We start from the raw sequence: 22,400 nt of genomic DNA, 5'->3' as shown, positions 1-22,400 counted from the left end.
CTATGCTCTGATGACAGGGTTGAATAACGGGAATGCCCAGAGGGGCCGAAATAATACGATCAAGTACATTTCTTGGAATACCAAAGGGGTTAACAACCCGGTGAAGCGTAAGAGGGTGTTGACACACTTAAAGGGTTTGAATGCAAATATTGCATTTCTACAAGAGACTCACTTGAGGACTGGTGAGCATTTTAGGATGCGTAAGGACTGGGTTGGTCAAGTGTTCCACTCAAACTTTCATAGTAAATCAAGAGGTGCTGCTATTCTGGTTGATAAGGCTACTCCCTTTGTAGCTTCTGAGGTTATTGCTGATCCTAAGGGACGATACGTCATAGTAACCGGTGAACTGTTTTCTACCCCTCTTGTTTTGGCTAGTGTTTATGCTCCCAATTGGGATGACACAAGTTTCATTTCTTCCTTTCTGTCTGCTATTCCCAATTTAGATTCTCATTTGTTGATTTTAGGGGGGGATTTCAACTGTAAAATGTCCCCAGTTCTTGACAAGTCCTCACAAACAAATACAGGCCCATCTAAATGTGCCCTACTTATTCAATCCTTTCTTCAGAAATATGCTATGTTTGAGGCCTGGCGTTTCCTACATCCTACAGATAGACAGTATTCCTTTTATTCTCATGTTCATCAAACATACTCCCGGATTGATTACTTCTTTTTGGACAAAAAACTTCTGCCTAACCTTCGGCAGTGTACTTACGAGAGTATTGTTATCTCTGACCATTCACCATTAGTGCTTGAACTAGAGTTTCCCCAGCGACCTCCTAGGTGTTATCAATGGCGTCTCAACCCCATTTTACTCTCAGATAAGGAGTTTGTTAATTTCATTTCTTCTGAAATTACCTTATTCCTAGAAACTAATTCAACACCAGGTATGTCCTGCTCTACCATATGGGAGTCTCTCAAAGCATACCTACGTGGCCAAATTATTTCTTATACAGCCAACCAAAACAGAGTTCGCTCCCAGCGACTTCGGGACCTGAGCGAGTCCATAGCCACATTGGATGAGAGGTATGCTACGGATCCTTCCTCTGATCTGCATAAAGAGCGCCAACTACTCCAATCTAAATTTGATGAGCTTTCTACCAGGCAAGCTGAACAGTTACTCTTGCGAGCTCGATACAAAGTCTATGAACAAGGCGACAAGGCCAGTAAACTCCTTGCACATCAGATCCGTAAATCCGAGGCCTCACGTTTAATCCCACAAATAAGGACCCCGTCTGGTGCCACCACAGTTATACATAAAGAGATCAATGATCAATTTAAACAATTTTACTCTGCGCTATACACCTCTGAATCCCCTCAAGACCCTTCGCTGATTGACTCCTTCTTTAATGGCTTGAATATGCCTTCAATTGATACAGACTCCCATGACTGTCTAGAAGAAGAATTTACGCTTGAGGAGATTGCAACAGCAGTGTCCGCAATGAAAAGTGGTAAATCACCGGGTCCGGACAATTTTCCAACCGAATTTTACAGGACGTTTTCTGGTCTGCTTTGCCCATTCTTGTCCCGACTATTTGCAGAGTGCCTCAATACTTCAAAGCTGCCGCCTAGTCTTTATCAGGCTTCAATTTCATTACTACTAAAGAAAAACAAAGACCCCCTGGAATGTGGATCCTATCGCCCAATCTCGCTTTTAAACTGTGATTACAAAATCCTAGCTAAGCTTTTAGCCATCCGTATGGAAGGCTTGCTGCACCAAGTAATACACTCTGACCAGACTGGCTTTGTGAGAAATAGGCATTTATTTTTCAATATTAGGCGCCTTATGAATATACTGTACTCCCCAGCGTCGGAGGACCCGGAGGTGGTGGTCTCACTTGATGCCGAAAAAGCGTTTGACCGCGTTGAGTGGGATTACCTAACAGCTGCCCTTTATAGATTTGGCTTTGGCCCCAAATTCATTGCGTGGATAAAGATTCTTTATTTTTCCCCCATGGCTTCGGTACGGACCAATAACTTGTCCTCTGACTATTTTCCCTTGCACCGCGGATCCAGACAGGGTTGCCCACTCTCCCCCTTGTTGTTTGCTTTGGCAATCGAGCCTCTCGCCATTGCACTACGCTCTAATGATGCCATTCAAGGCATAATCAGGGCGGGTTTTAGAGCAGAAAGTCTCGCTATATGCTGACGACCTCCTTTTGTTTATCTCCAACCCCGATACCTCATTGCCACGTGCCCTATCTGTTCTTAAAAAGTTTGGATCAATCTCAGGGTACAAGCTGAATCTAGGCAAGAGTGAGCTCTTTCCGGTAAACAAGGCTGCTTTAAAGTGCTCTTTCACAAGTTCTCAGTTTAGGATTGTCCGGGATCAATTCACTTACTTGGGAGTAAAAGTGACAAGGAAATATTCTAATTTGTTTCAGGAAAACTTTGTTGCTCTAGCAGACAGATTGAAACAATCTTTTACTTTTTGGAATTCGCTACCCCTTTCTCTTATCGGAAGGATTAATGTCATTAAAATGAATGTGTTGCCCAAATTTTTATATTTATTTCAATGTTTACCCATTTTTATTCCAAAATCTTTTTTTATTTCACTGGATCAAACATTCATGCATTTTATTTGGAATGGCAAGGTACCACGGATTGGTAGAAAACATTTACAGAAGCCTAGGTCATTGGGGGGTTTAGCTTTACCAAATTTTCAGACATACTACTGGGCTGCAAATTTCAGAGCCGTTCTGTACTGGCTGCAGACTGATCCTACTGGCCCTAGACCACTCTGGGCCCAGATGGAGTCTGAATCGTGTAAACCTGCAGCACTTTCCTCTGTGCTGTGCTCATCTCTCCCAGTGTCCCTAGGCAAAAGGTGTGCCAACCCAATTGTAAAGCAGTCTCTTAAAATTTGGAATCAGTTCCGTTTAGCCTTTAGCCTCCGAGGCTTTTCTCTATCAGGCCCAATCAATCAGAACATTTTATTTCCTCCATCTTTGAATGATGGGGCTTTTGGCATTTGGCACTCACTAGGCCTTTCCTCGCTAGCCCAATTATTCTTTGATGATACATTTGCCTCTTTTTCTCAGCTGCAGGAAAAGTTCAATCTCCCCCAATCCCACTTTTTCCGCTATCTCCAGACTAGAAACTTTGTCAGGGCTAACACACCTGGATTTCCCAATAGGCCTGCGAATACTGCTATAGAGAGCATCTTGGAGCTGAACAAGCTTCCTAGAGGCGCAATTTCAGATGTATATGCAATCATTCATGACCTACAGAACCCTTCTCTGGTGCCTTTAAAGACTCGATGGGAAAAGTATTTGGGGGAGGAACTTGGGGAAGACGCCTGGGAATCTGTGCTGCGCAGGGTACACTCGTCCTCTTTTAGCACTAGACACAGCCTCATTCAATTCAAGGTGGTTCACCGTATCCACTGGTCGGGGGCCAAACTTGGAAGAATATTCTCTGATTTTGATCCTACCTGTGTCAGATGTAAGGTGGAACCAGCCACACTGTTGCATATGTTTTGGGGCTGTCATAAACTGTCAGGTTTCTGGGAATTAATATTTAAATGTTTCTCTGATATATATGACACTGTTATAGATCCGTCTCCCCTTACAGCCCTTTTTGGAGTACTGCCCATGGGTACCCCCCTATCAAGAATCCAGTCGGACACTGTTGCTTATACAACTCTTTTAGCTAGACGGCTAATACTACAGAACTGGAAGATGGCAGCTCCCCCATCGTATAAATATTGGGTGAGGGATGTGTTGTGCTCTCTGAAACTAGAAAAAATTAAATTCAATTCACGTGGGAACCCCAAACTGTTTGATGAGGCTTGGGCTCCATTCTGGTCTTACTTTAAACAGTCCATCCTCTGATGGCATCCCAATTAATACTAAAATAAGTCTGTGACTTAAGGGTTGGAGGAGCTTCTCTCTGTGTTTTTGCTGGGGGGGTATTAAGGTCCATGTGCTTATTGATTGTGGTCCGCAGATGCCTTGTTCATCTTGCCCAGGCAGAGACTGAAGTGTGAGCTTGTTTTTCCCAGTTATTTTTACATTTTGTTCACGCCTACATGAATAATAATTTTTTATTTTAAAGCATTGTAAACTTTTTTTTTGTCCAGTGGATGGTCGGTCTGTGGCCATGACTCTCTGTGAGTGGTTGCATTTCTCCACCCTTATCCCTTGACTGCTTACAGGAACAATGGTGAGGTGTTTGCTCTGTCCCTGTACTATAGATTGCCCTTTAACCTCTGTAGCCTTCTGCCTGGTGTGTTTAACTTGTCTAAAGTATGGTTTCTTTAAAGCTTTTTAAAAGCTTTTTTTTTTTTTTTTCTTTTTCTTAAATTTTTTTTTATTTGTATTTTTATTTCTAGTTGAGTGTATTATTTATATTGCTTTGTCTTGTCTGTGTGTGTGTATGTTCAAAACTTAATAAACAGAGTTTAAAAAATAAATAAATAAATAAATAAATAAACTGTGCCTGTGGGAGAATCAGATGCTGCAAGGAAACCCTTGCCATTTTCCCTGCTGCCAATCCATAAAAGCGCAGATCTCTACCGCCGTGTTCCCATGCGCACAGTTTGCTGAAAAACTCCGCTGAGTTTAGCCGGCGATTTGCCGACTTCGATGCCCAGAAATGCAAGTTTGAACTGCTTAGTAATCCCTTCGCAGTTGATGTGGAAAATGCACCAACCAACATCCAAATGGAGCTGATTGAACTCCAGTGCAACGACACGCTGAAGTCAAAGTATGATGCTGTGGGCGCCGCACAGTTTCCACGGTTCATCCCTGACACAATGCCTCAGCTCCGCACCCAAGCTGCTCAGATGCTCTCCATGTTCGGCAGCACTTATCTATGCGAGCAACTTTTCTCCTCGATGAAGATGACCAAAACAACTCACAGGAGACGTCTGACTGATGAACATCTTCGCTCGATACTGAGGATTTCTTCAGCTCAGAGCTTGAGCCCAGACATTGATGAACTAGCATCCAAGAAGAGATGCCAGGTATCTGGCTTGGGCACATCAGATTAGACCAGTGTGCAATAATTAACGTTTTCTTTATGCACTTTTTCTTGCTACAAGGCATGGGCTTGAATGGTTGATTGATTTATTATCATTTTATTTGTAAAATTATTAGCCAGTGGAAAAAGTTTATTTTGGTATTTAAATCAGAAGGCTGCAAATAGAAAAGAGGCATACAATTTTTATTTAAATTGTATTTATTTAATAAATGAATGCCATTGATGTGTTTTTTCATTTGAAATTCGATTTTGCATGTCTCCACTATTAAATTATACATTGTATGGTAATAAGCGATGCTTGTTCCATATTCAATGTTAAAGCAAAACTTGTTTGGGTCCATATTAAAAGGTTAATTTGTTCAATGTTGGCCCGTGACTTTGTTCAGGTTTTACATTTTGGCCCACTGGGTATTTGAGTTTGACACCCCTGCTGTAGCGCCTAGCTATACTGTAGCGCCTAGTTATACTGTAGCTCCTAGTTATACTGTAGCTCCTAGCTCCTAGATATACTGTAGCGCCTAGCTATACTGTAGTGCCTAGCTCCTAGATATACTGTAGCTCCTAGCTGGGGTAATGAGTCTTGTTATGTGGCCAAATGGCCACATTTGCATTACTTTTGATCAGGGCCCATAGGGAATAGGATACCATTTTGGACAAAGCATTGGTCTCTAGTACTGTTGCTTGGATTGAGTTTGTTTCAACAGAAGAAGTGTGAGGTGATATTCAAGCTATGACTGACAGAGAGTGGAGCTGGACAGAAGCTGTGTTTATGGTGCATGTGTAACTAGTCAATACGTGTGATTGATGCAGTTGTCGGCAGTCTAAACCGCAGCGAGGCAGTAGTGAGTGTTGTTGTCTCAGAAAGTTTATAGCTCGGGGCTCAGCAGTGCTTTGCTGCCCTCCATGGGCGATACACAGAGACCACCATTTCTGTTGTTGGTGGGCATTCTCACAGTAGGAACTGATTAAAAATGCCCTTTATAGAAAATCGCCATGGGCAACGACTACAATGTAATTTTTCATTAGATGTGTATCACCCTATTTAGTCTTGTTGCATGTGGGAAGACATCAAAAGACATGAGTTGGCTGTCGTGGTATGTACATTAAGTATGTATGCAGACATGTATTGGAGGATGTAGATGTGAGAGAATATGGCTAATATCATTAATGAGAGTTTAAGAGCTCTGGACAGAAATAGAAGGAATGAGAGGCCTACAGGACACAAGCCAAATACAGGGATGTGATGCCATTTCACCATTGCCACAGGGCAGAGAGAGACAGGGAGGGAGAGAGGGAGGGAGCGAGAGGGGAGATTGCCTGATGACTCAAATATAATTATTCCTCTGCTCTGTGTTTGCTACATACTGTAATTCAGTCTGAGACTGCCATGGTTGAAGCCGTTTGTGCTGACGTCAAAATCAGGATCATCTCTTACCAGAGTATCAAAGCCAATGACACATTTTCCAAACGTCGCTTTACCCACGTGTGTTCTGGCTCTGACCCAATCCACCGGTTTATGGGACCAATCAGAACGGTTAAAATGTGTTTGCGTTCTAGAAATTGTCAGTGGTGGTGGCGTTTGGCCTAGCAAGAAGTTTGGGTAGCCAGGCAAGGGGGGGAGGGAACGAGAGAGAGAAGGAGAGAGCGAAAGGTCAGTAGAGAAAGATAAAGTCTGGGAAAAATATAGAGAAAGAAAGAAGAGAGATCGAGAGAAGGAGAGTAAAGAAATGGAGGAGAGTAGAGAAATAGAGAGAAAATGAGGAGAGTAGAGAAATGGAGAGAACGGGAGGAGAGGAGAGAAATGGAGAGTAGAGAATTGGAGAGAAAGGTAAAAGGAGGTAAAATGTCAGATTGGCTTTACGTTACATTTAGAATACTTTTTTTATCCAGAGCCACTGACAGTGCATTCATGTTAAGATACATTCATGTTAAGATACATTCATGTTAAGATAGCTTGGTGGGACAACCAAGCACAATCATAGTACATTTGTACTCAATCAAGTAGCTATCAGTAGAGATGGGTGGGATGGGCTGTCGGGTGCAAGTGTTATTTTACAAAAGGCACTGGGGGGATTATTTTAAGATGCCCTTTGAAGAGGTAGGGTTTCAAATGTTTTATGTTTTTGGGAGGTGGGCAGGGACTCTCAGGAGGAAGCTGGTTCCACCATTAGGGTGCCAGGACAGAGAAGAGCTTGAACTGGGCGGAGCGGGAACTGCCCAAGAGACCAGAGGTGGCAGAATCAGGGTACTCGGGTTGGGGTGTAGCATAGCCTGAAGGTAGGGAGGGGCGGTTCCTCTTGCTGCTCCGTAGGTAAGCACCATGGTCTTGTAGAGGATGCGAGCTTTGACTGGAATCCAGTGGAGTGTGTGGAGGAGTGGGATGACATGGGAGAACTTGGGAAGGCTGAACACCAGGTGGGCTGTGTCGTTCTATATAAGTCGCAGGGGTTTGATGGCACAAGCGGGCAGCCCAGCCAACAGCGAGTTGCAGTAGTCCAGACGGGAGACAATATTTGCTTAAAGCTTGTCGGATCATAAAAGTGCCAACTTTAGTCTGACAGTGGGTTTACTGAAATGCATAGATTCTCCTCTAGTAGATATGGCAGATGTTATTGTGTTCCCAGTAAATCTTGCTTTCTCCAATACTGTCTCTAGTTCATCTTGCGTATCTGTTTTACAAACTAGAGATCAGTAGAGATTTGATAGATCAGTTCTGTAGAAACATGTACTAGTATCACAAGGTGAGATACTGTATGGTTGTCAGTGGTGATACATCCGTCACTTTATTTACATCATCTCTTTAAACCTCTGCTGCCACCCGGTGGCCATTGACGCTAACACATGTATGATGTGTTGCTTAAACATGCTGTATTACACACAATACATAACCCCAAAAATAGTGAGCCAACATGCTTTCAGCACTTTTATTTCCATTATTGATCAAAACTAATTTTATCATGCTCTCTCCTCTCTCCTCTCTCTCTAACTTTTTTGATAAAAATGTATTAAATATATTCACCAAATAATTTATTAAAACAAACTGTTTAGTAATGAAGGTCTACAGTAGCCTCAGCAGCGCTTTGTAGGGTAGCACCATGGTTTAGCCGGAGGACGGCTAGCTTCTGTCCTCCTCTGGGTACATTGACTTCAATAGGAAACCTAGGATGCTCATGGTTCTCATCCCTTTCCATAGACTTACACAGTAATTATGACAACTTCCGGAGGACATCCTTCAACGTATCAGAACTCTTGCAGCATGAACTGATATGTTGTCCACCCAATCAAAGGATCAGAGAATTCATCTAGTACTGAAAGCATAAGCTACAGCTAGGTAGCAGTGCAGTCCATAACATGTGGTGTGTAGTTCACCCAAAGAGAGAGAAAGACAATAGTTGAACAATTTAACAAATTAATTTCTTCTAAAATTAAGGAGAAGCAAAAGAGAGAGACTTATTTTTTAGTATATGTTTTTTACTTTCACTGACTTAGCTAGCGAATACTAGTTTAGCCTACTCAAACACCCGGGTCAAACAAGGGGATGCTATGTTAGCTAGCTGGCTATGGCTTTCCAACAATGGAACTCTTCTAAGAGTTGCCACCGGGACCCCCAAGTTTAACTGCTAAACTGCTTGCTGTACACTGTACTGTATGATTGTAGCGGGTTTACTAACTAGTTAGTTCCAGTAGCTATGTTGACTATGACATTAATATGGTGACAATGATGTAGGCTGTGTGTAGCGGTTATGGTAGGAACGTTTGGCTTGTAAAGGTTTTTTTCGCCTGTCCACAGACAACTGTTGTATTGTGCACTGAAGTCCACAAGCGAAGGGAAAAGGTGAGAGGAGGAGAGAAGGAATTATACTGAACAAAAATATAAATGCAACATGTAAAGTGTTGGTCCCATGTTTCATGAGCTGAAATAAAAGATCCCCAAAATTTTAGACAAGCACCAAAAGCTTATTTCTCTCAAATGTTATGCGCAAACTTGTTTACATCCCTGTTAGTGAGAATTTCTCCTTTGCCAAGATAATCCAAATGCACTCTCAAATGTGTAGTTTTGCCAAACAACACAATACCATCGATGTCTTAAGTTTTGAGTGTGAGTATAATTGTCCTGCTGACTGCAGGAATGTCCACCAGAGCTGTTGCCAGATAATTGAAGGTTCATTTCTCTACCACAAGCCGCCTCCAACATTGTTTTATGGAATTTGGCAGTACGTCCAACTGGCCTCACAACCTTAGACCACATGTAACCAGTCCAGCCCAGGACCTCCACATCCGGCTTCTTCACCTGTGGGATTGTCTGAGATCAGTCACCCGGACAGCTGATGAAACTGTGCATTTCCACAACCAAAGAATTTCTGCACAAACTGTCAGAAACGTATGCTCGTCGTCCTCACCAGGGTGTTGACCTGACTGGAGTTCAGCGTTGTAACCGACTTCCGTGGGCAAATGCTCACCTTCAATGGCAGCTGGCATGCTGGAAAAGTGTGCTCTACACAGATTCATCCTGGGTTTCAACTATACGGCCAGAAGGCAGACAGCGTGTGGGCGAGTGGTTTGCTGATGTCAACGTTGTGAACAGAGTGCCATGGTGGTGTTGGGGTTACGGTGTGGGCAGGCATAAGCTACGGACAACGGACACAATTGCATTTTATTGATTTGAATGCACAGATATACCTTGGCGAGATCCTGAGGCCCATTGTCGTGCCATTCATTCGCTGCCATCACCTCAAGTTTCAGCAGGATTATGCACGGCCCCATGTTGGAAGGAGCTGTACACAATTCCTGGAAGATGAAACATGCGCCAGTTTTTCCATGACCTGCATACTCAACAGACATGTCACCCATTGAGCATGTTTGGGAATGCTGTGGAATGACGTGTACGGCAGCCTGTTCCATTTCCCGCCAATATCCAGCAAGAAGAAGAAATGGCAGCAGTTTTACGGGCGCCTAACCAATTGTGCTATTATGTGGGGTGTTTTCGCGTTATTTGTAACTTATTTTGTACATATTGTTTCTGCAACCGTATCTTATGGCAGAAAAGAGCTGCTGGATATCAGGACAGCTGTCCCGGCCCTTGTTGAAATGAGGATCGGACCAAAGCGCAGCGTGGTAAGTGTTCATGATATTTTATTACTCAAAAAACACTCGAACAAAATAACAAAGTGAAAGGGGAAAAAAAACTTCTGTCAGGTGCTGACACTAAACAGAAACTAACTACACACAAAACACAGGTGGGAAAAATGCTGCCTAAGTATGATTCCCAATCAGAGACAACGATAGACAGCTGCCTCTGATTGGGAACCACACTCGGCCAAAAACAAAGAAATAGAAAACAAAGAAATAAAGAACCTAGAATGCCCACCCTAGTCACACCCTGGCCTAACCAAAATAGAGAATAAAAGCCTCTCTATGACCAGGGCGTGACAACAGAGATCACTCACCTCGGATTAGAAGAAGATTTTTTCAACAACAAGCAAGACTCACATGATATTCTCCAAACACCCGGCAGAGTTGTTCGCAAGAGGAAGCGATGCAGGTACAGAGGACGAAGAGCCAGATGCCTCTTCAGGACCCGCAGAAGACGAGTAGGAAAGCTGCCGTTACCGTCAATATTACTCGCCAACGTACAATCATTGGACAATAAATTATACAAGGTACGATCACGAATATCCTACCAACAGGACATTAAAAACTGTAATATCCTATGTTTCACGGAATCGTGGCTGAATGACGACATGGATATTCAGCTAGCGGGATATACTCTGCACCTGCAGGATAGAACAGCACACTCCGGTAAGACGAGGGTTGGGCGGTCTGTGCATATTTGTAAACAACAGCTGGTGCACGAAATCTAAGGAAGTTTCTAGATTTTGCTCGCCTGAAGTAGAGTATATTGTGATAAATTGCAGGACACACTACTCGCCTCCACAAACAGATGCTGGCACGAAGACCGCACTCACCCAGTGGCGGCGCTCCTAGTGGCCGGAGACTTTAATGCAGGGAAACTTAAATCAGTTCTACCAAATCTCTATCAACATGTTAAATGTGCAACCAAAGGGAAAACAATTCTAGATCACCTATACTTCACACACAGTCACGTACAAAGCTCTCCCTCCCCTCCATTTGGTAAATCTGACCACAACTCTATCCTCCTGATTCCTGCTTACAAGCAAAAATTTTATCAGGAAGCACCAGTGACTCGGTCTATAAAAAAAGTGGTCAGATGAAGCAGATGCTAAACTACAGGACTGTTTTGCTATCACAGACTGGAACATGTTCCGGGACTCTTCAGATGACATTGAGGAATACACCACATGAGTCACTGGCTTTATCAATAAGTACATTGAGGACGTTGCCCTCACAGTGACTATACGTACATACCCCAACCAGAAGCCATGGATTACAGGCAACATTCGCACTGAGCTAAAGGATAGAGCTGCCGCTTTCAAGGTGCGGGACTCTAACCCGGAAACTTACAACAAATCCCGCTATGCCCTGCGACGAACCATCAAACAGGCAAAGCGTCAATACAGGGCTAAGATTGAATCATACTACACCGGCTCCGACGCTCTTCGGATGTGGCAGAGCTTGCAAACTATTACAGACTACAAAGGGAAGCACAGCCATGAGCTGCCCAGTGACACGAGCCTACCAGACGAGCTAAATCACTTCTATGCTCGCTTCGAGGAAAGCAACACTGAGGCATGCATGAGAGCATCAGCTCTTCCGGACGACTGTGTAATCACGCTCTCCGTAGCCGACATGAGTAAGACCTTTAAACAGGTCAACGTACACAAGGCTGCAGGGCCAGACGGTTTAACAGGACGGGTGCTCCAGGCATGTGCTGACCAACTGGCAGATGTCTTCACTGACATTTTTAACATGTCCCTGATTGAGTCTGTAATACCAACATGTTTCAAGCAGACCACCATAGTCCCTGTGCCCAAGAACATAAAGGAAACCTGCCTAAATGACTACAGACCCGTAGCACTCACGTCTGTAGCCATGAAGTGCTTTGAAATGCTGGTAATGGCTCACATCAACACCATTATCCCAGAAACACTAGACCCAATCCAATTTGCATACAGCAAACAGCAAACAGCAAACAGATCCACAGATGATGCAATCTCTATAGCACTCCACACTGCCCTTTCCCACTTGGACAAAAGGAAAACCTATGTGAGAATGCTATTCATTGACTACAGCTCAGCGTTCAACACCATAGTACCCTCAAAGCTCATCACTAAGCTAAGGAACCTGGGACTAAACACCTCCCTCTGTAACTGGATCCTGGACTTCCTGACGGGCCGCCCCTAGGTGGGGAGGGTAGGTGGTGGTGAGGTGGTGAGGGTAGGACCGAGCACGCTCCCATTCTCATCGACGGGGCTGTAGTGGGACAGGTTGAGAGCTTCAAGTTCCTTGGTGTCCCCATCAACAACATACTAGAATGGTCCAAACACACCAAGACAGTCGTGAAGAGGGCGCGACAAAGCCTATTCCCCCTCAGGACACTAAAAAGATTTGACATGGGTCCTGAGATCCTCAAAAGATTCTACAGCTGCAACATCGAGAGCATCCTGACCGGTTGCATCACTACCTGGTACGGCAATTGCTCTGCCTCCGACCGCAAGGCACTTCAGAGGGTAGTGCGTACGGCCCAGTACATCACTGGGGCTAAGCTGCCTGCCATCCAGGACCTCTACACCAGGCGGTGTCAGAGGAAGGCCCTAAAAACTGTCAAAGACCCCAGCCACCCCAGTCATAGACTGTTCTCTCTACTACCGCATGGCAAGCGGTTCCGGAGTGCCAAGTCTAAGACAAAAAGGCTTCTCAACAGATTTTACCCCCAGGCCATAAGAATCCTGAACAGGTAACCAAACGGCATGAGGGACAAGGTGGTCACACCAGATACTGACTGGTTTTCTGATCCACGCCCCTACCTTTTTTTTTAAAGGTATGTGTGACCAACAGATGCATATCTGTATTCTCAGTCATGTGAAATCCATAGATTAGGGCCTAATGAATTTATTTAAATTGACTGATTTCAATGTATGAACTGTAACTCAGTAAAATCTTTGATATTGTTGCATGTTGCATTTTATATTTTTGTTCAGAGTATATATAGGCTACATCGAGCTAAGGGATCATGCGGTTTATATGTGGCTGTTAATTCTGTGTTTTCATGTGATCAGGGGTGTATTCATTCTGCCGATTCTGTTGAAAAGCCTTTCTTAAACAGAAACAAAACGGAACGAAACGGGGATAAACATACCTGAATATGTCCAATAGAAACTCTCGTCTGCAACTGTTGGACTCATTTTTACAACCTAGATCAGCTAGATGCAGGCAAGAGTGTGCATGGCGGTATTGAATGTGTCACTGTCTGTCACCTTCATTACTCTGATTTCTCTGGACCTGTGCGCCTACATGTAGTAGCCTAAGCCTATCCATGTTACATTGAGCAGGGTGAAGTATGAATGACAGTTATCCAATATGCTGTAATAGAAATAAGGCCACGCTCATAAAAACATTGAAATAAAGTCCTCCCTCATCATAAATGGCATCTACCGCCACTGTCTGCACATGGTGAGCAATATTTTTGTGACATCAAAGCACAATATCGAATCACATGCATATCGTGTCGGCACCTAAGTAATAATAATTTAATGGGTGCTTACGTTAGTCACATCAACAGATGTTTTACCTCGTCGGCTCAGGGATTTGAACTAGCGACCGTTGGGTTACTGGCCCAACACTCTAACATCTAGGCTACCTGCCACCGTATCAGGACAATATCGTTTTGTGAGGTCCCTGGCAATTCAGAGTCCACTCGTACTCAAGTTCAACTAGACTAGGGGTATTTCTGTCTGCTTTGCTGTGATCTTTTACTCTTTCATATCCAGGGTAAGGCAAGGATCCTGCAGGGATGTGTGTGTGTGTGTGTGTGTGTTTGTGTGTGTGTGTGATCTGTGAATAGTCTAGCTACATGTATAAATGCATCATACGACAGCCTAGAAGGGAAAGCATAGAAAAACAGAACCATTACAACAGATGATTGTAAAGAGAGGATGTATGACTAAATTATTCCTTGACATGCCATCATGATACTAAACTGTGACAATCGTGTGTCACCACCATCGGGTAAACGCCGGCGAGGCAGTAATTGCCAAAGGCTGATTGGCCTCAAGCGAATGGATGTGAGCTGAACAGCTGTAATGCTCCTACTGACCACTTGAGGGAAGCCTTGTCACTGCAATAGGCTGGAGAGGCAGAGTGGAAGAGAGAGAGAGCCAGCAGGTGAGCTGAGGAGGCCTGACATGTCTTGGATAGAGCTCAGCAAGCTGTCTCCTCTCATAACATGTCAACCCATGGCCCTACACAGAAAGCCCCATATCACTCACCATCTCCCCAGCCCCTGCCCAGTGTCGGTATCTGGGTAGGAGAGGCTTGTCTGACAAGATCAATCAGTCACCATACACAAAGAGGAGAGGGGATGACATGGGCATACTGTCACACCCAGGCAGTCTGTCATCATTATGAGTGGCTGCTGTTTTAGAGGGTCATTTTATCCCTACAGGGTAAACTGACACCATCTTCTATGGGCAGAGTAAGCAGAAGGTCTGAAACATGACACTATTGCCTGGTTCAAGAAACACTTTCACAAGAACAAGAGAAAGTAATGATGATAACAACCACCACCTGATGACAACGATGATAATCAACTGCTTTGCACATACTCACTCCACCACCCCCACTCTGTAGCATCCACCTGGGTGATGCACGACATGGCAGCCATTTTGCTCCATGAAAAGCCTATTAATTCCCACTTCATTTCACAGTCAGATCCATTAGGCTTCCAATTTTGTCCACTTCTATAATTACCTTCCTATTATTGATTAACTTTCTATTTCATCAACTCGTTTAGTTAGTTAGGTCCACACTGAAAGCTCTTCGCATGGCCAGTACTTTGAGAGAGGGGGTTCATTCAGCTTGAGTTAAAAGATAGCTGTGTGTGTGTGTGTGTGTGTGTGTGTGTGTGTGTGTGTGTGTGTGTGTGTGTGTGTGTGTGTGTGTGTGTGTGTGTGTGTGTGTGTGTGTGTGTGTGTGTGTGTGTGTGGTGGCCAGCGGGGCTGTAGCGGTTGAGTGTGCATATTACAGGGTGATTAAGGAGGAGTCAGGAAGCAGGGTAACTGATGGGCTTTCAGGAGAAGAGGAGAGGAGAGGAGGAGCTGTGGGCTGGAACACCTCGTTCCTCATCCTCATTAATACCCATCCCACACAGCCTGCCTACTCACTCCTCCTCTTCCTCATTATACCCTCACCATGCAGCCTGCTCCTTCTCCTCCTCTCCCTCTTCTTCCTCTCCCTCATATTCCTCATTAAGACCCACCCTGATTGCATCTTCCTCCTCCTCCTCCTCCTCCAGTCCATCTGAGTAGAGTGTGTATGTGTGTATGAGGTGATTTTTCTGAACAGGCTGCAGGCTAGCTGTGAGTTGGACAGAGTAGTGGAACCCAACACAGTCATGGTGTTGAACACTGAATGTCCTGTCCTGTCTTGTCTGCAACTCATCTACATACCCTTGCAGCCTCCCTCACAGTCTCATCGTCTCTCTCTGTGACTGTGTGCTTTTCAATGAACACACTAAAGAGTCAGGAGAGAACTGCGACAGAAGGCGTGAAAGAGAGGGAGAGACTGAAAATAAAGGAGGGATGTAAGCATGTAAAGAAAGGCTGGAGTAAGGGAGGAGAGGCTGACAGCCAGGGAGTAGAGAGGGAGGCAGCCAGGGAGGGGACGAGAGAGAGGGAGGCAGCCAGGGAGAGGACGAAAGAGAGGGAGGCAGCCAGGGAGGGAACGAGAGAGAGGGAGGCAGCCAGGGAGGGGACGAGAGAGAGGGAGGCAGCCATGGAGGAGAGAGAGAGAGAGGGAGGCAGCCAGGGAGGAGAAAGATAGAGGGAGGCAGCCAGGTAGGGAACGAGAGAGAGGGAGGCAGCCAGGGAGGAGAGAGAGAGAGGGAGGCAGCCAGGGAGGAGAGAGAGAGAAGGAGGCAGCCAGGTAGGGGACGAGAGAGAGGGAGGCAGCCAGGGAGGGGATGAGAGAGGGAGGCAGCCAATGCGCAGCTCTGCATCTTGAGAGAGAGCGAGTGAGGGAGAGAGAGGCTCTGGCAGGCAGTTGCTCTCAAACGGATAGACCCAGTGTGATGCTGCTGCTGGATGTGAGCTCCTGTCCTCCTCTGCCCCGCTCTCTGGTTCTAGCTCTAGCTGACTGATTGACTAAGCCTGGGTCTGTGGTTTTCAGAGCTGCTCTAGTTTTTTCCCTGGGCTGAGGAGAGAGCCACCGTGCTGGGGCTGTGTCTTTGGCTAACTGCCTGTCCTCCTGGTTCTCTGCTCCTGCCTGGCTGACTAACTGGTCCCGGTGCAGGCAGAGTGGGGTGGAAGAGTGCAGGGCAGAGGGGTGGTAGGGGCTGAGGAGCGAGGAGCGGTGTGGAGGTGGGGGGACAGGCGAAATGAGCGTGCCGCTGCTGAAGATCGGGGCGGTGCTCAGCACCATGGCCATGGTGACCAACTGGATGTCCCAGACACTGCCCTCTCTGGTGGGACTCAACGGGACCACCGTCTCCCGAGGGGGCACCTCCGAGAGGATCGTCAGCGTGCGTACAGTAGACGGCTCTTTTCCCATCCTTTCTACCTGTCTGCTGGGTGGATGAGTTGGAGACCGGGAGAGGGGTCTCAGAGCGGTAGGGTGGTTGAAGTAGGGTTGGTGGGGGTGGAGACCGGGAAAGGGCTCTCAGAGCGATAGGGTGGTTGAAGTGGGGTTGGGGGGTGGGTATCGGAGAGGGTCTGTCTGCTGGGTGGATGAGTTGGAGACCGGGAGAAGGGTCTCAAAGCGGTAGGGTGGTTGAAGTGGGGTTGGTGGGGGTGGAGACCGGGAGAGGAGTCTCAGAGCGATAGGGTGGTTGAAGTGGGGTTGGGGGGTGGGTATCGGAGAGGGTCTGTCTGCTGGGTGGATAAGTTGGAGACTGGGAGAAGGGTCTCAGAGCGGTAGGGTGGTTGAAGTGGGGTTGGGTACCGGAGAGTCTCACGGGGGCGGCGCTAAGAGAAATGATAGAGGATGAAAGCGGTGCATGTGAGAGCGATGCTGCTGGGAGTCAGACGAAGTGGGAATGATGTTCAGGGTCTTGTGTGAGTGATGCTCCCAGGGAACTGATCCAGAATGATTTTGCTGTGTTGATTGCTGGGAGGAGATGGAGAATCAGGGGAGAACTGCCCTGCTGGTAAATCCTCTGTGTGCTGTGGGTGATCAGAGCTGGGATACTGCTGCTGTAGTGAGGGATGAGGATGTTGACTGATATGTCAGAGAGCTGGATGGTGTAACTGATGATATGCCAACTCTGAGGTGATGATGAAGATGATGATGATGGGGGGAGATTTGGGCTCCAGCTCCTACACACCCTATTCCAGTTGGATGCGTATCTCGTTCCCCCATCTCTCTTTCCTTCGTCCCCGGTGTCAAAATCCACCGACTCTGTAAAGGTGTATGCGTTCAGAATCCAAGCCAGGGACCTTCATTTTGTTATCTCCTTGAAAGGTACATTATGTTGGGTCTCATGTGAGGAGCGTGTTAAAAGATTGAGATGTGAAGGTTTGTGTAGCTTGTTGTGGATGTACACCTGTGTACACTGTGATGCATGTGTGGTGTGACTGTGCATATGGGTGCTCCATATGGATGAGATGAGAGGTGTTGAGAAGTGTCAAGCAGAGGAATGAATCTGTCATGTTCAGGATCATTAGTAGCGAGTGATAGCCTTTGGTTCTTTCCTGAGTCTATTTTCATGGCATCTGCTCCCTTATTAAACGCCCAGCCCTGATGAAATGTGTGTGTCCAGCACTGTCCATCTGTGTGTGTTCAGCTCTATCCGTGTGTGTGTGTCCAGCACTGTCCATCTGTGTGTGTCCAGCTCTGTCCATCTGTGTGTGTCCAGCTCTGTCCATCTGTGTGTGTCCAGCTCTGTCCGTGTGTGTGTGTGTTTGTGTGCGCGCATGCCTGCCTCATTGCCTGCCTTCCTTAGTGTGTGTGTGTGTGTGTGTGTGTGTGTGTGTGCGTGTGTGCACGCGCACTTACAGGTGTGTATTTATTGGTCATTTCTCCCTATGGTCTCAGGAACTGGGGTCCATCTGTCCAGAGAATTATGACTCTATCTTCCCAATCTTTCCTCTATCACAGAGCCCTATCCTCAATCAGTCCAGTCATATCATAAAAGCCTGCTGCACCAACAAATACCACTTTATTGCACTGAGGCACCCAGCTGTAATAACTGTCTCAACGGCTCACTGGAGGAAACATTGTTGATGTTTTCACGGTTGAGGCTGAGCTCTATGAAGGTGTTGACCTTGTAGAGAGAGGTCTAGCTAAACATTCCCTGAGATGTATTTATCTATTCTACAAGCGCAGCTCAAGACAGGTATTTCTCTTCCAGTTCAATATCAAAATAGCTTGTGTCTGATCTGTGTGTTTCTCAGAGCTTTATCTTTTGAGGAACTAGGAAGGATGACATTCCCATAGTGTCCCTGAATGAGTAGTACAGGAGTGGTTCTACTTCCTGCCTGGGTGGGTGTGGTCTAAGTGGACTTCTTCTCCAGTGGACATGGACTGCAGGACCTGGCTGCTGATTGGAGGACGGCTTATAATAATGGCTAGAACGGAGCAAAAGGAATGGCATCAAACACAAGGAAACCATGTTTGATGTATTTGATAGCATTCCACTAATTCCACTCCAGCCATTACCTCAAGCCCATCCTACCCAATTAAGGTGCCACCAACCTCCTGTGGTCCCAATGTCCATACCAGCATCCCACTTAGAATTCATGGCCAGTACATGACATCATTTGAAGTAGATGGTATATTAGTATTGATAGTAGTGTGGCTATTGAAACAGAGCCATGGTCTGGAAGAGCTACTTCAGGAGGGGCATTGACATCAGTTCTGCTTCCATGGTTGATGTGGTGAATCTGGACTTGATGTTGTGGTGATGGAGTCATCAGAGAGGAGGACTATTTCTCTTTTACCATTTCACATGTTCTGGTTCAACAAAGAGCCAATTTGTGTTGCTCCTTATTTTTCATCACTCTCAAAGCAACATCGAAGGCTTCCATCAACAACATTTTCATATATTAAAGTCCCAACTGCTCCTCACCCTAGTGTCCCCATGATCAGTGTCCCGAAGGCCATGTACTGCTCCTCACCCTAGTGTCCCCATGATCAGTGTCCAAACATGGCTAGCCTGGGTATGGTTAGCATGGGTATGGTTAGCATGGGTATGGTTAGCCTGGGTATGGTTAGCATGGGTATGGTTAGCCTGGGTATGGTTAGCCTGGGTATGGTTAGCCTGGGTATGGTTAGCCTGGGTATGGTTAGCCTGGGTATGGTTAGCCTGGGTATGGTTAGCATGGGTATGGTTAGCATGGGTATGGTTAGCCTGGGTATGGTTAGCCTGGGTATGGTTAGCCTGGGTATGGTTAGCCTGGGTAGTGCAAAACCAAACCGTGAATAATCCAATAAAACAAGACACAACCTTGAGACCAGACGGTATGGCAGAACTCTATTACACTATCAAACAAGAAACAAGTGTGTGTGGGCAGTCTGTCAGACACACACTCCACACAGTGCTGTTGTCCCTTTGATCTCTTGTATTAATAATAAAGCCATGCAGAAGGCTGAAGAAGGGAAATATCAAAAGAGCTAGAGGAACAAACAATGGTCCCACACAAAGAGAGAGAAGCCTGCCACTCAGATTGGGGTCTCTACGCTAGTCTGGCTGCATGGTGTCCATGACTGTAAACTTTAGCACGTCCCAAGACCAATCTAATACATCTGACTCCATGATTGATTTATGACGGCAGATGAAAGGGCCAACTCAGATTAAAGTCGCTCTGTGGTCTTTTATCCATATTCATACGTAGTTATTTTATGTTTGATGGTAGAACCTCTTCTCTTGTTATTTGAAGCTCTTAGATCCTCTGTATGAATGAATATTTAGATCTCTATGATGAATATTTATGAGGTATGATATAGCATGGAGTTAGAAGTTATAGATATACATCAGATAGATAGATCACTTGTGGAGATGCTCTACTGGACACATTCACCAATCATCCTGACTGCAAACACACACACATACAGTTGAAGTCGGAAGTTTACATACACTTAGGTTGGTGTCATTAAAACTCGTTTTTCAACCACTCCACAAATTTCTTGTTAATAAACTATTGTTTTGGCAAGTTGGTTAGGACATCTACTTTGTTCATGACACAAGTCAATTTTCCAACAATTGTTTACAGACAGATTATTTAACTTACAATTCACTGTATCACAATTCCAGTGGGTCAGAAGTTTACATACACTAAGGTGACTGTGCCTTTAAACAGCTTGGAAAATTCCAGAAAATGATGTCATGGCTTTAGAAGCTTCTGATAGGCTAATTGACATAATTTGAGTCAATTGGAGGTGTACCTGTGGATGTATTTAAAGGCCTTCCTTCAAACTAAGTGCCTCTTTGCTTGACATCATGGGAAAATCAAAATAAATCAGCCAAGACCTCATTGTAAAAACATTGTAGACCTCCACAAGTCTGGTTCATTCTTGGGAGCAATTTCCCAATGCCTGAAGGTACCACGTTCATCTGTACAAACAATAGTACGCAAGTATAAACACCATGGGATCACGCAGCTGTCATACCGCTCAGGAAGGAGACGCGTTCTGTCTCCTAGAGACTAACGTACTTGGGTGCGAAAAGTGCAAATCAATCCCAGAACAACAGCAAAGGACCTTGTGAAGCTTGTGGAAGGCTACCTGAAACGTTTGACCCAAGTTAAACAAGTTAAAGGCAATTCTACCACATACTAATTGAGTGTATGTAAACTTCTGACCCACTGGGAATGTGATGAAAGAAATAAAAGTGTAAATAAATCTTTCTCTCTAAAAATTATTCTGATATTTTACACTGATTAAATGTCAGGAATTATGAAAAACTGAGTTTAAATGTATTTGGCTAAGGTGTACGTAAACTTCAACTGTATACACTGAATGTACAAAACATGAGGAACACCTTCCTAATATTTAGTTGCACACCCTTTTGCCCTCAGAACAGCCTCAATTTGCCAGGGCATGGACTCTACGTTCCACAGGGATGCTGGCCCATTTTGACTCCAATGCATCCTACGGTTGTGTTACGTTGGCTGGATGTCCTTTGGGTGATGGACCATTCTTGATACACACAGGAAACTGTTGGCCGTGAAATACCCAGCAGCGTTGCAGTTCTTGCCACACTCAAACCAGTGTGCCTGGCAGCTACTACCATATCCCGTTCAAAGGCACTGAAAACATTTGTCTTGCCCAATTCGCCCTCTGAATGGCACACATACACAGCCCATGTCTCGATTGTCTCAAGGGTTAAAAATCCTTGTTTTAACCGGTCTCCTCCCCTTCGTCTACACTGATTGAAGTGGATTTAACAAGTAACATCAATATAGGATGATATCTTTTGCCTGGATGCACCTGGTCAGTCTCCAGTATATCATGGAAAGAGCTTGATCCTAATGTTTTGTACACTCAGTGTAAATATATAAACAGTGTTCTAGTGAAAAGTTTGGACACACCTACTCATTCAAGGCTTTTTCTTGATTTTTTACTATTTTCTACATTGTAGAATCATAGTGAAGACATCAAAACTATGAAGTAACACATATGGAATCATGTAGTAACCAAAAAAGTGTTAAACGAATCAGAGATTCTTCAAAGTAGCCACCCTTTGATGACACCTTTGCACATTCTCTTGTTGTGGAAATTCTTCCCTTACATTCTCAACCAGCTTCATGAGGTTGGCACCTGGAATGCATTTCAATTAACAGGTGTGCCTTGTTAAATTGTGGAATTTCTTTCCTTCTTAATGCGCTTGAGCCAATCAGTTGTGTTGTCACAAGGTAGGGGTACAGATGACAGCCCTATTTGGTAAAATACCAAGTCCATATTATGGCAAGAACAGTTCAAATAAGTAAAGAGAAACGACAGTCCATCATTACTTTTATTTATTTCATTGTTTTATTTATTTAAATCAGTTAAGAATAAATTCTTATTTACAATGATGGTCTACCAAAAGGCCTCCTGCGGGGACAGGGGCTGGGATTTAAAAAAAATATATATATACAATATAAATATAGGACAAAAGACACATCATGACAAGAGAGACAACACAACACTACATAAAGAGAGACCTAAGACAGCAACACATGACAACACAACATGGTAGCAGCACAATATAACAACAACATGGTAGCAACACAACATGGTAGCAGCACAAAACATGGTACAAACATTATTTGGCACAGACAACGGCCCAAAAGGCAAGAAGCTAGAGA

General features: G+C 45.0%; 1 protein-coding gene across 2 annotated transcripts in view; it reads left to right on the top strand.

Moving 5' to 3' along the window:
- The window catches only part of LOC139423960 (noelin-2-like), a 101,607-nt gene that overhangs the window by 45,304 nt on the left and 33,903 nt on the right, over positions 1 to 22,400 (top strand). Inside the window, exon 1 of one of the 2 annotated variants that reach the window (XM_071175619.1) lies at positions 16,493 to 16,636. The exons of the other annotated variant lie outside the window; for it this stretch is intronic. Within the exon in view, the coding sequence (XP_071031720.1) occupies positions 16,493 to 16,636 (144 nt within the window). Of the gene's footprint in view, positions 1 to 16,492; positions 16,637 to 22,400 lie in introns of those variants that run through there. 2 annotated transcript variants of the gene reach the window in all.

Source organism: Oncorhynchus clarkii, chromosome 13 (assembly GCF_045791955.1).
Source record: "Oncorhynchus clarkii lewisi isolate Uvic-CL-2024 chromosome 13, UVic_Ocla_1.0, whole genome shotgun sequence".
Classification (NCBI taxonomy): domain Eukaryota; kingdom Metazoa; phylum Chordata; class Actinopteri; order Salmoniformes; family Salmonidae; genus Oncorhynchus; species Oncorhynchus clarkii.
This window is presented reverse-complemented; position numbering and strand designations above follow the sequence as displayed.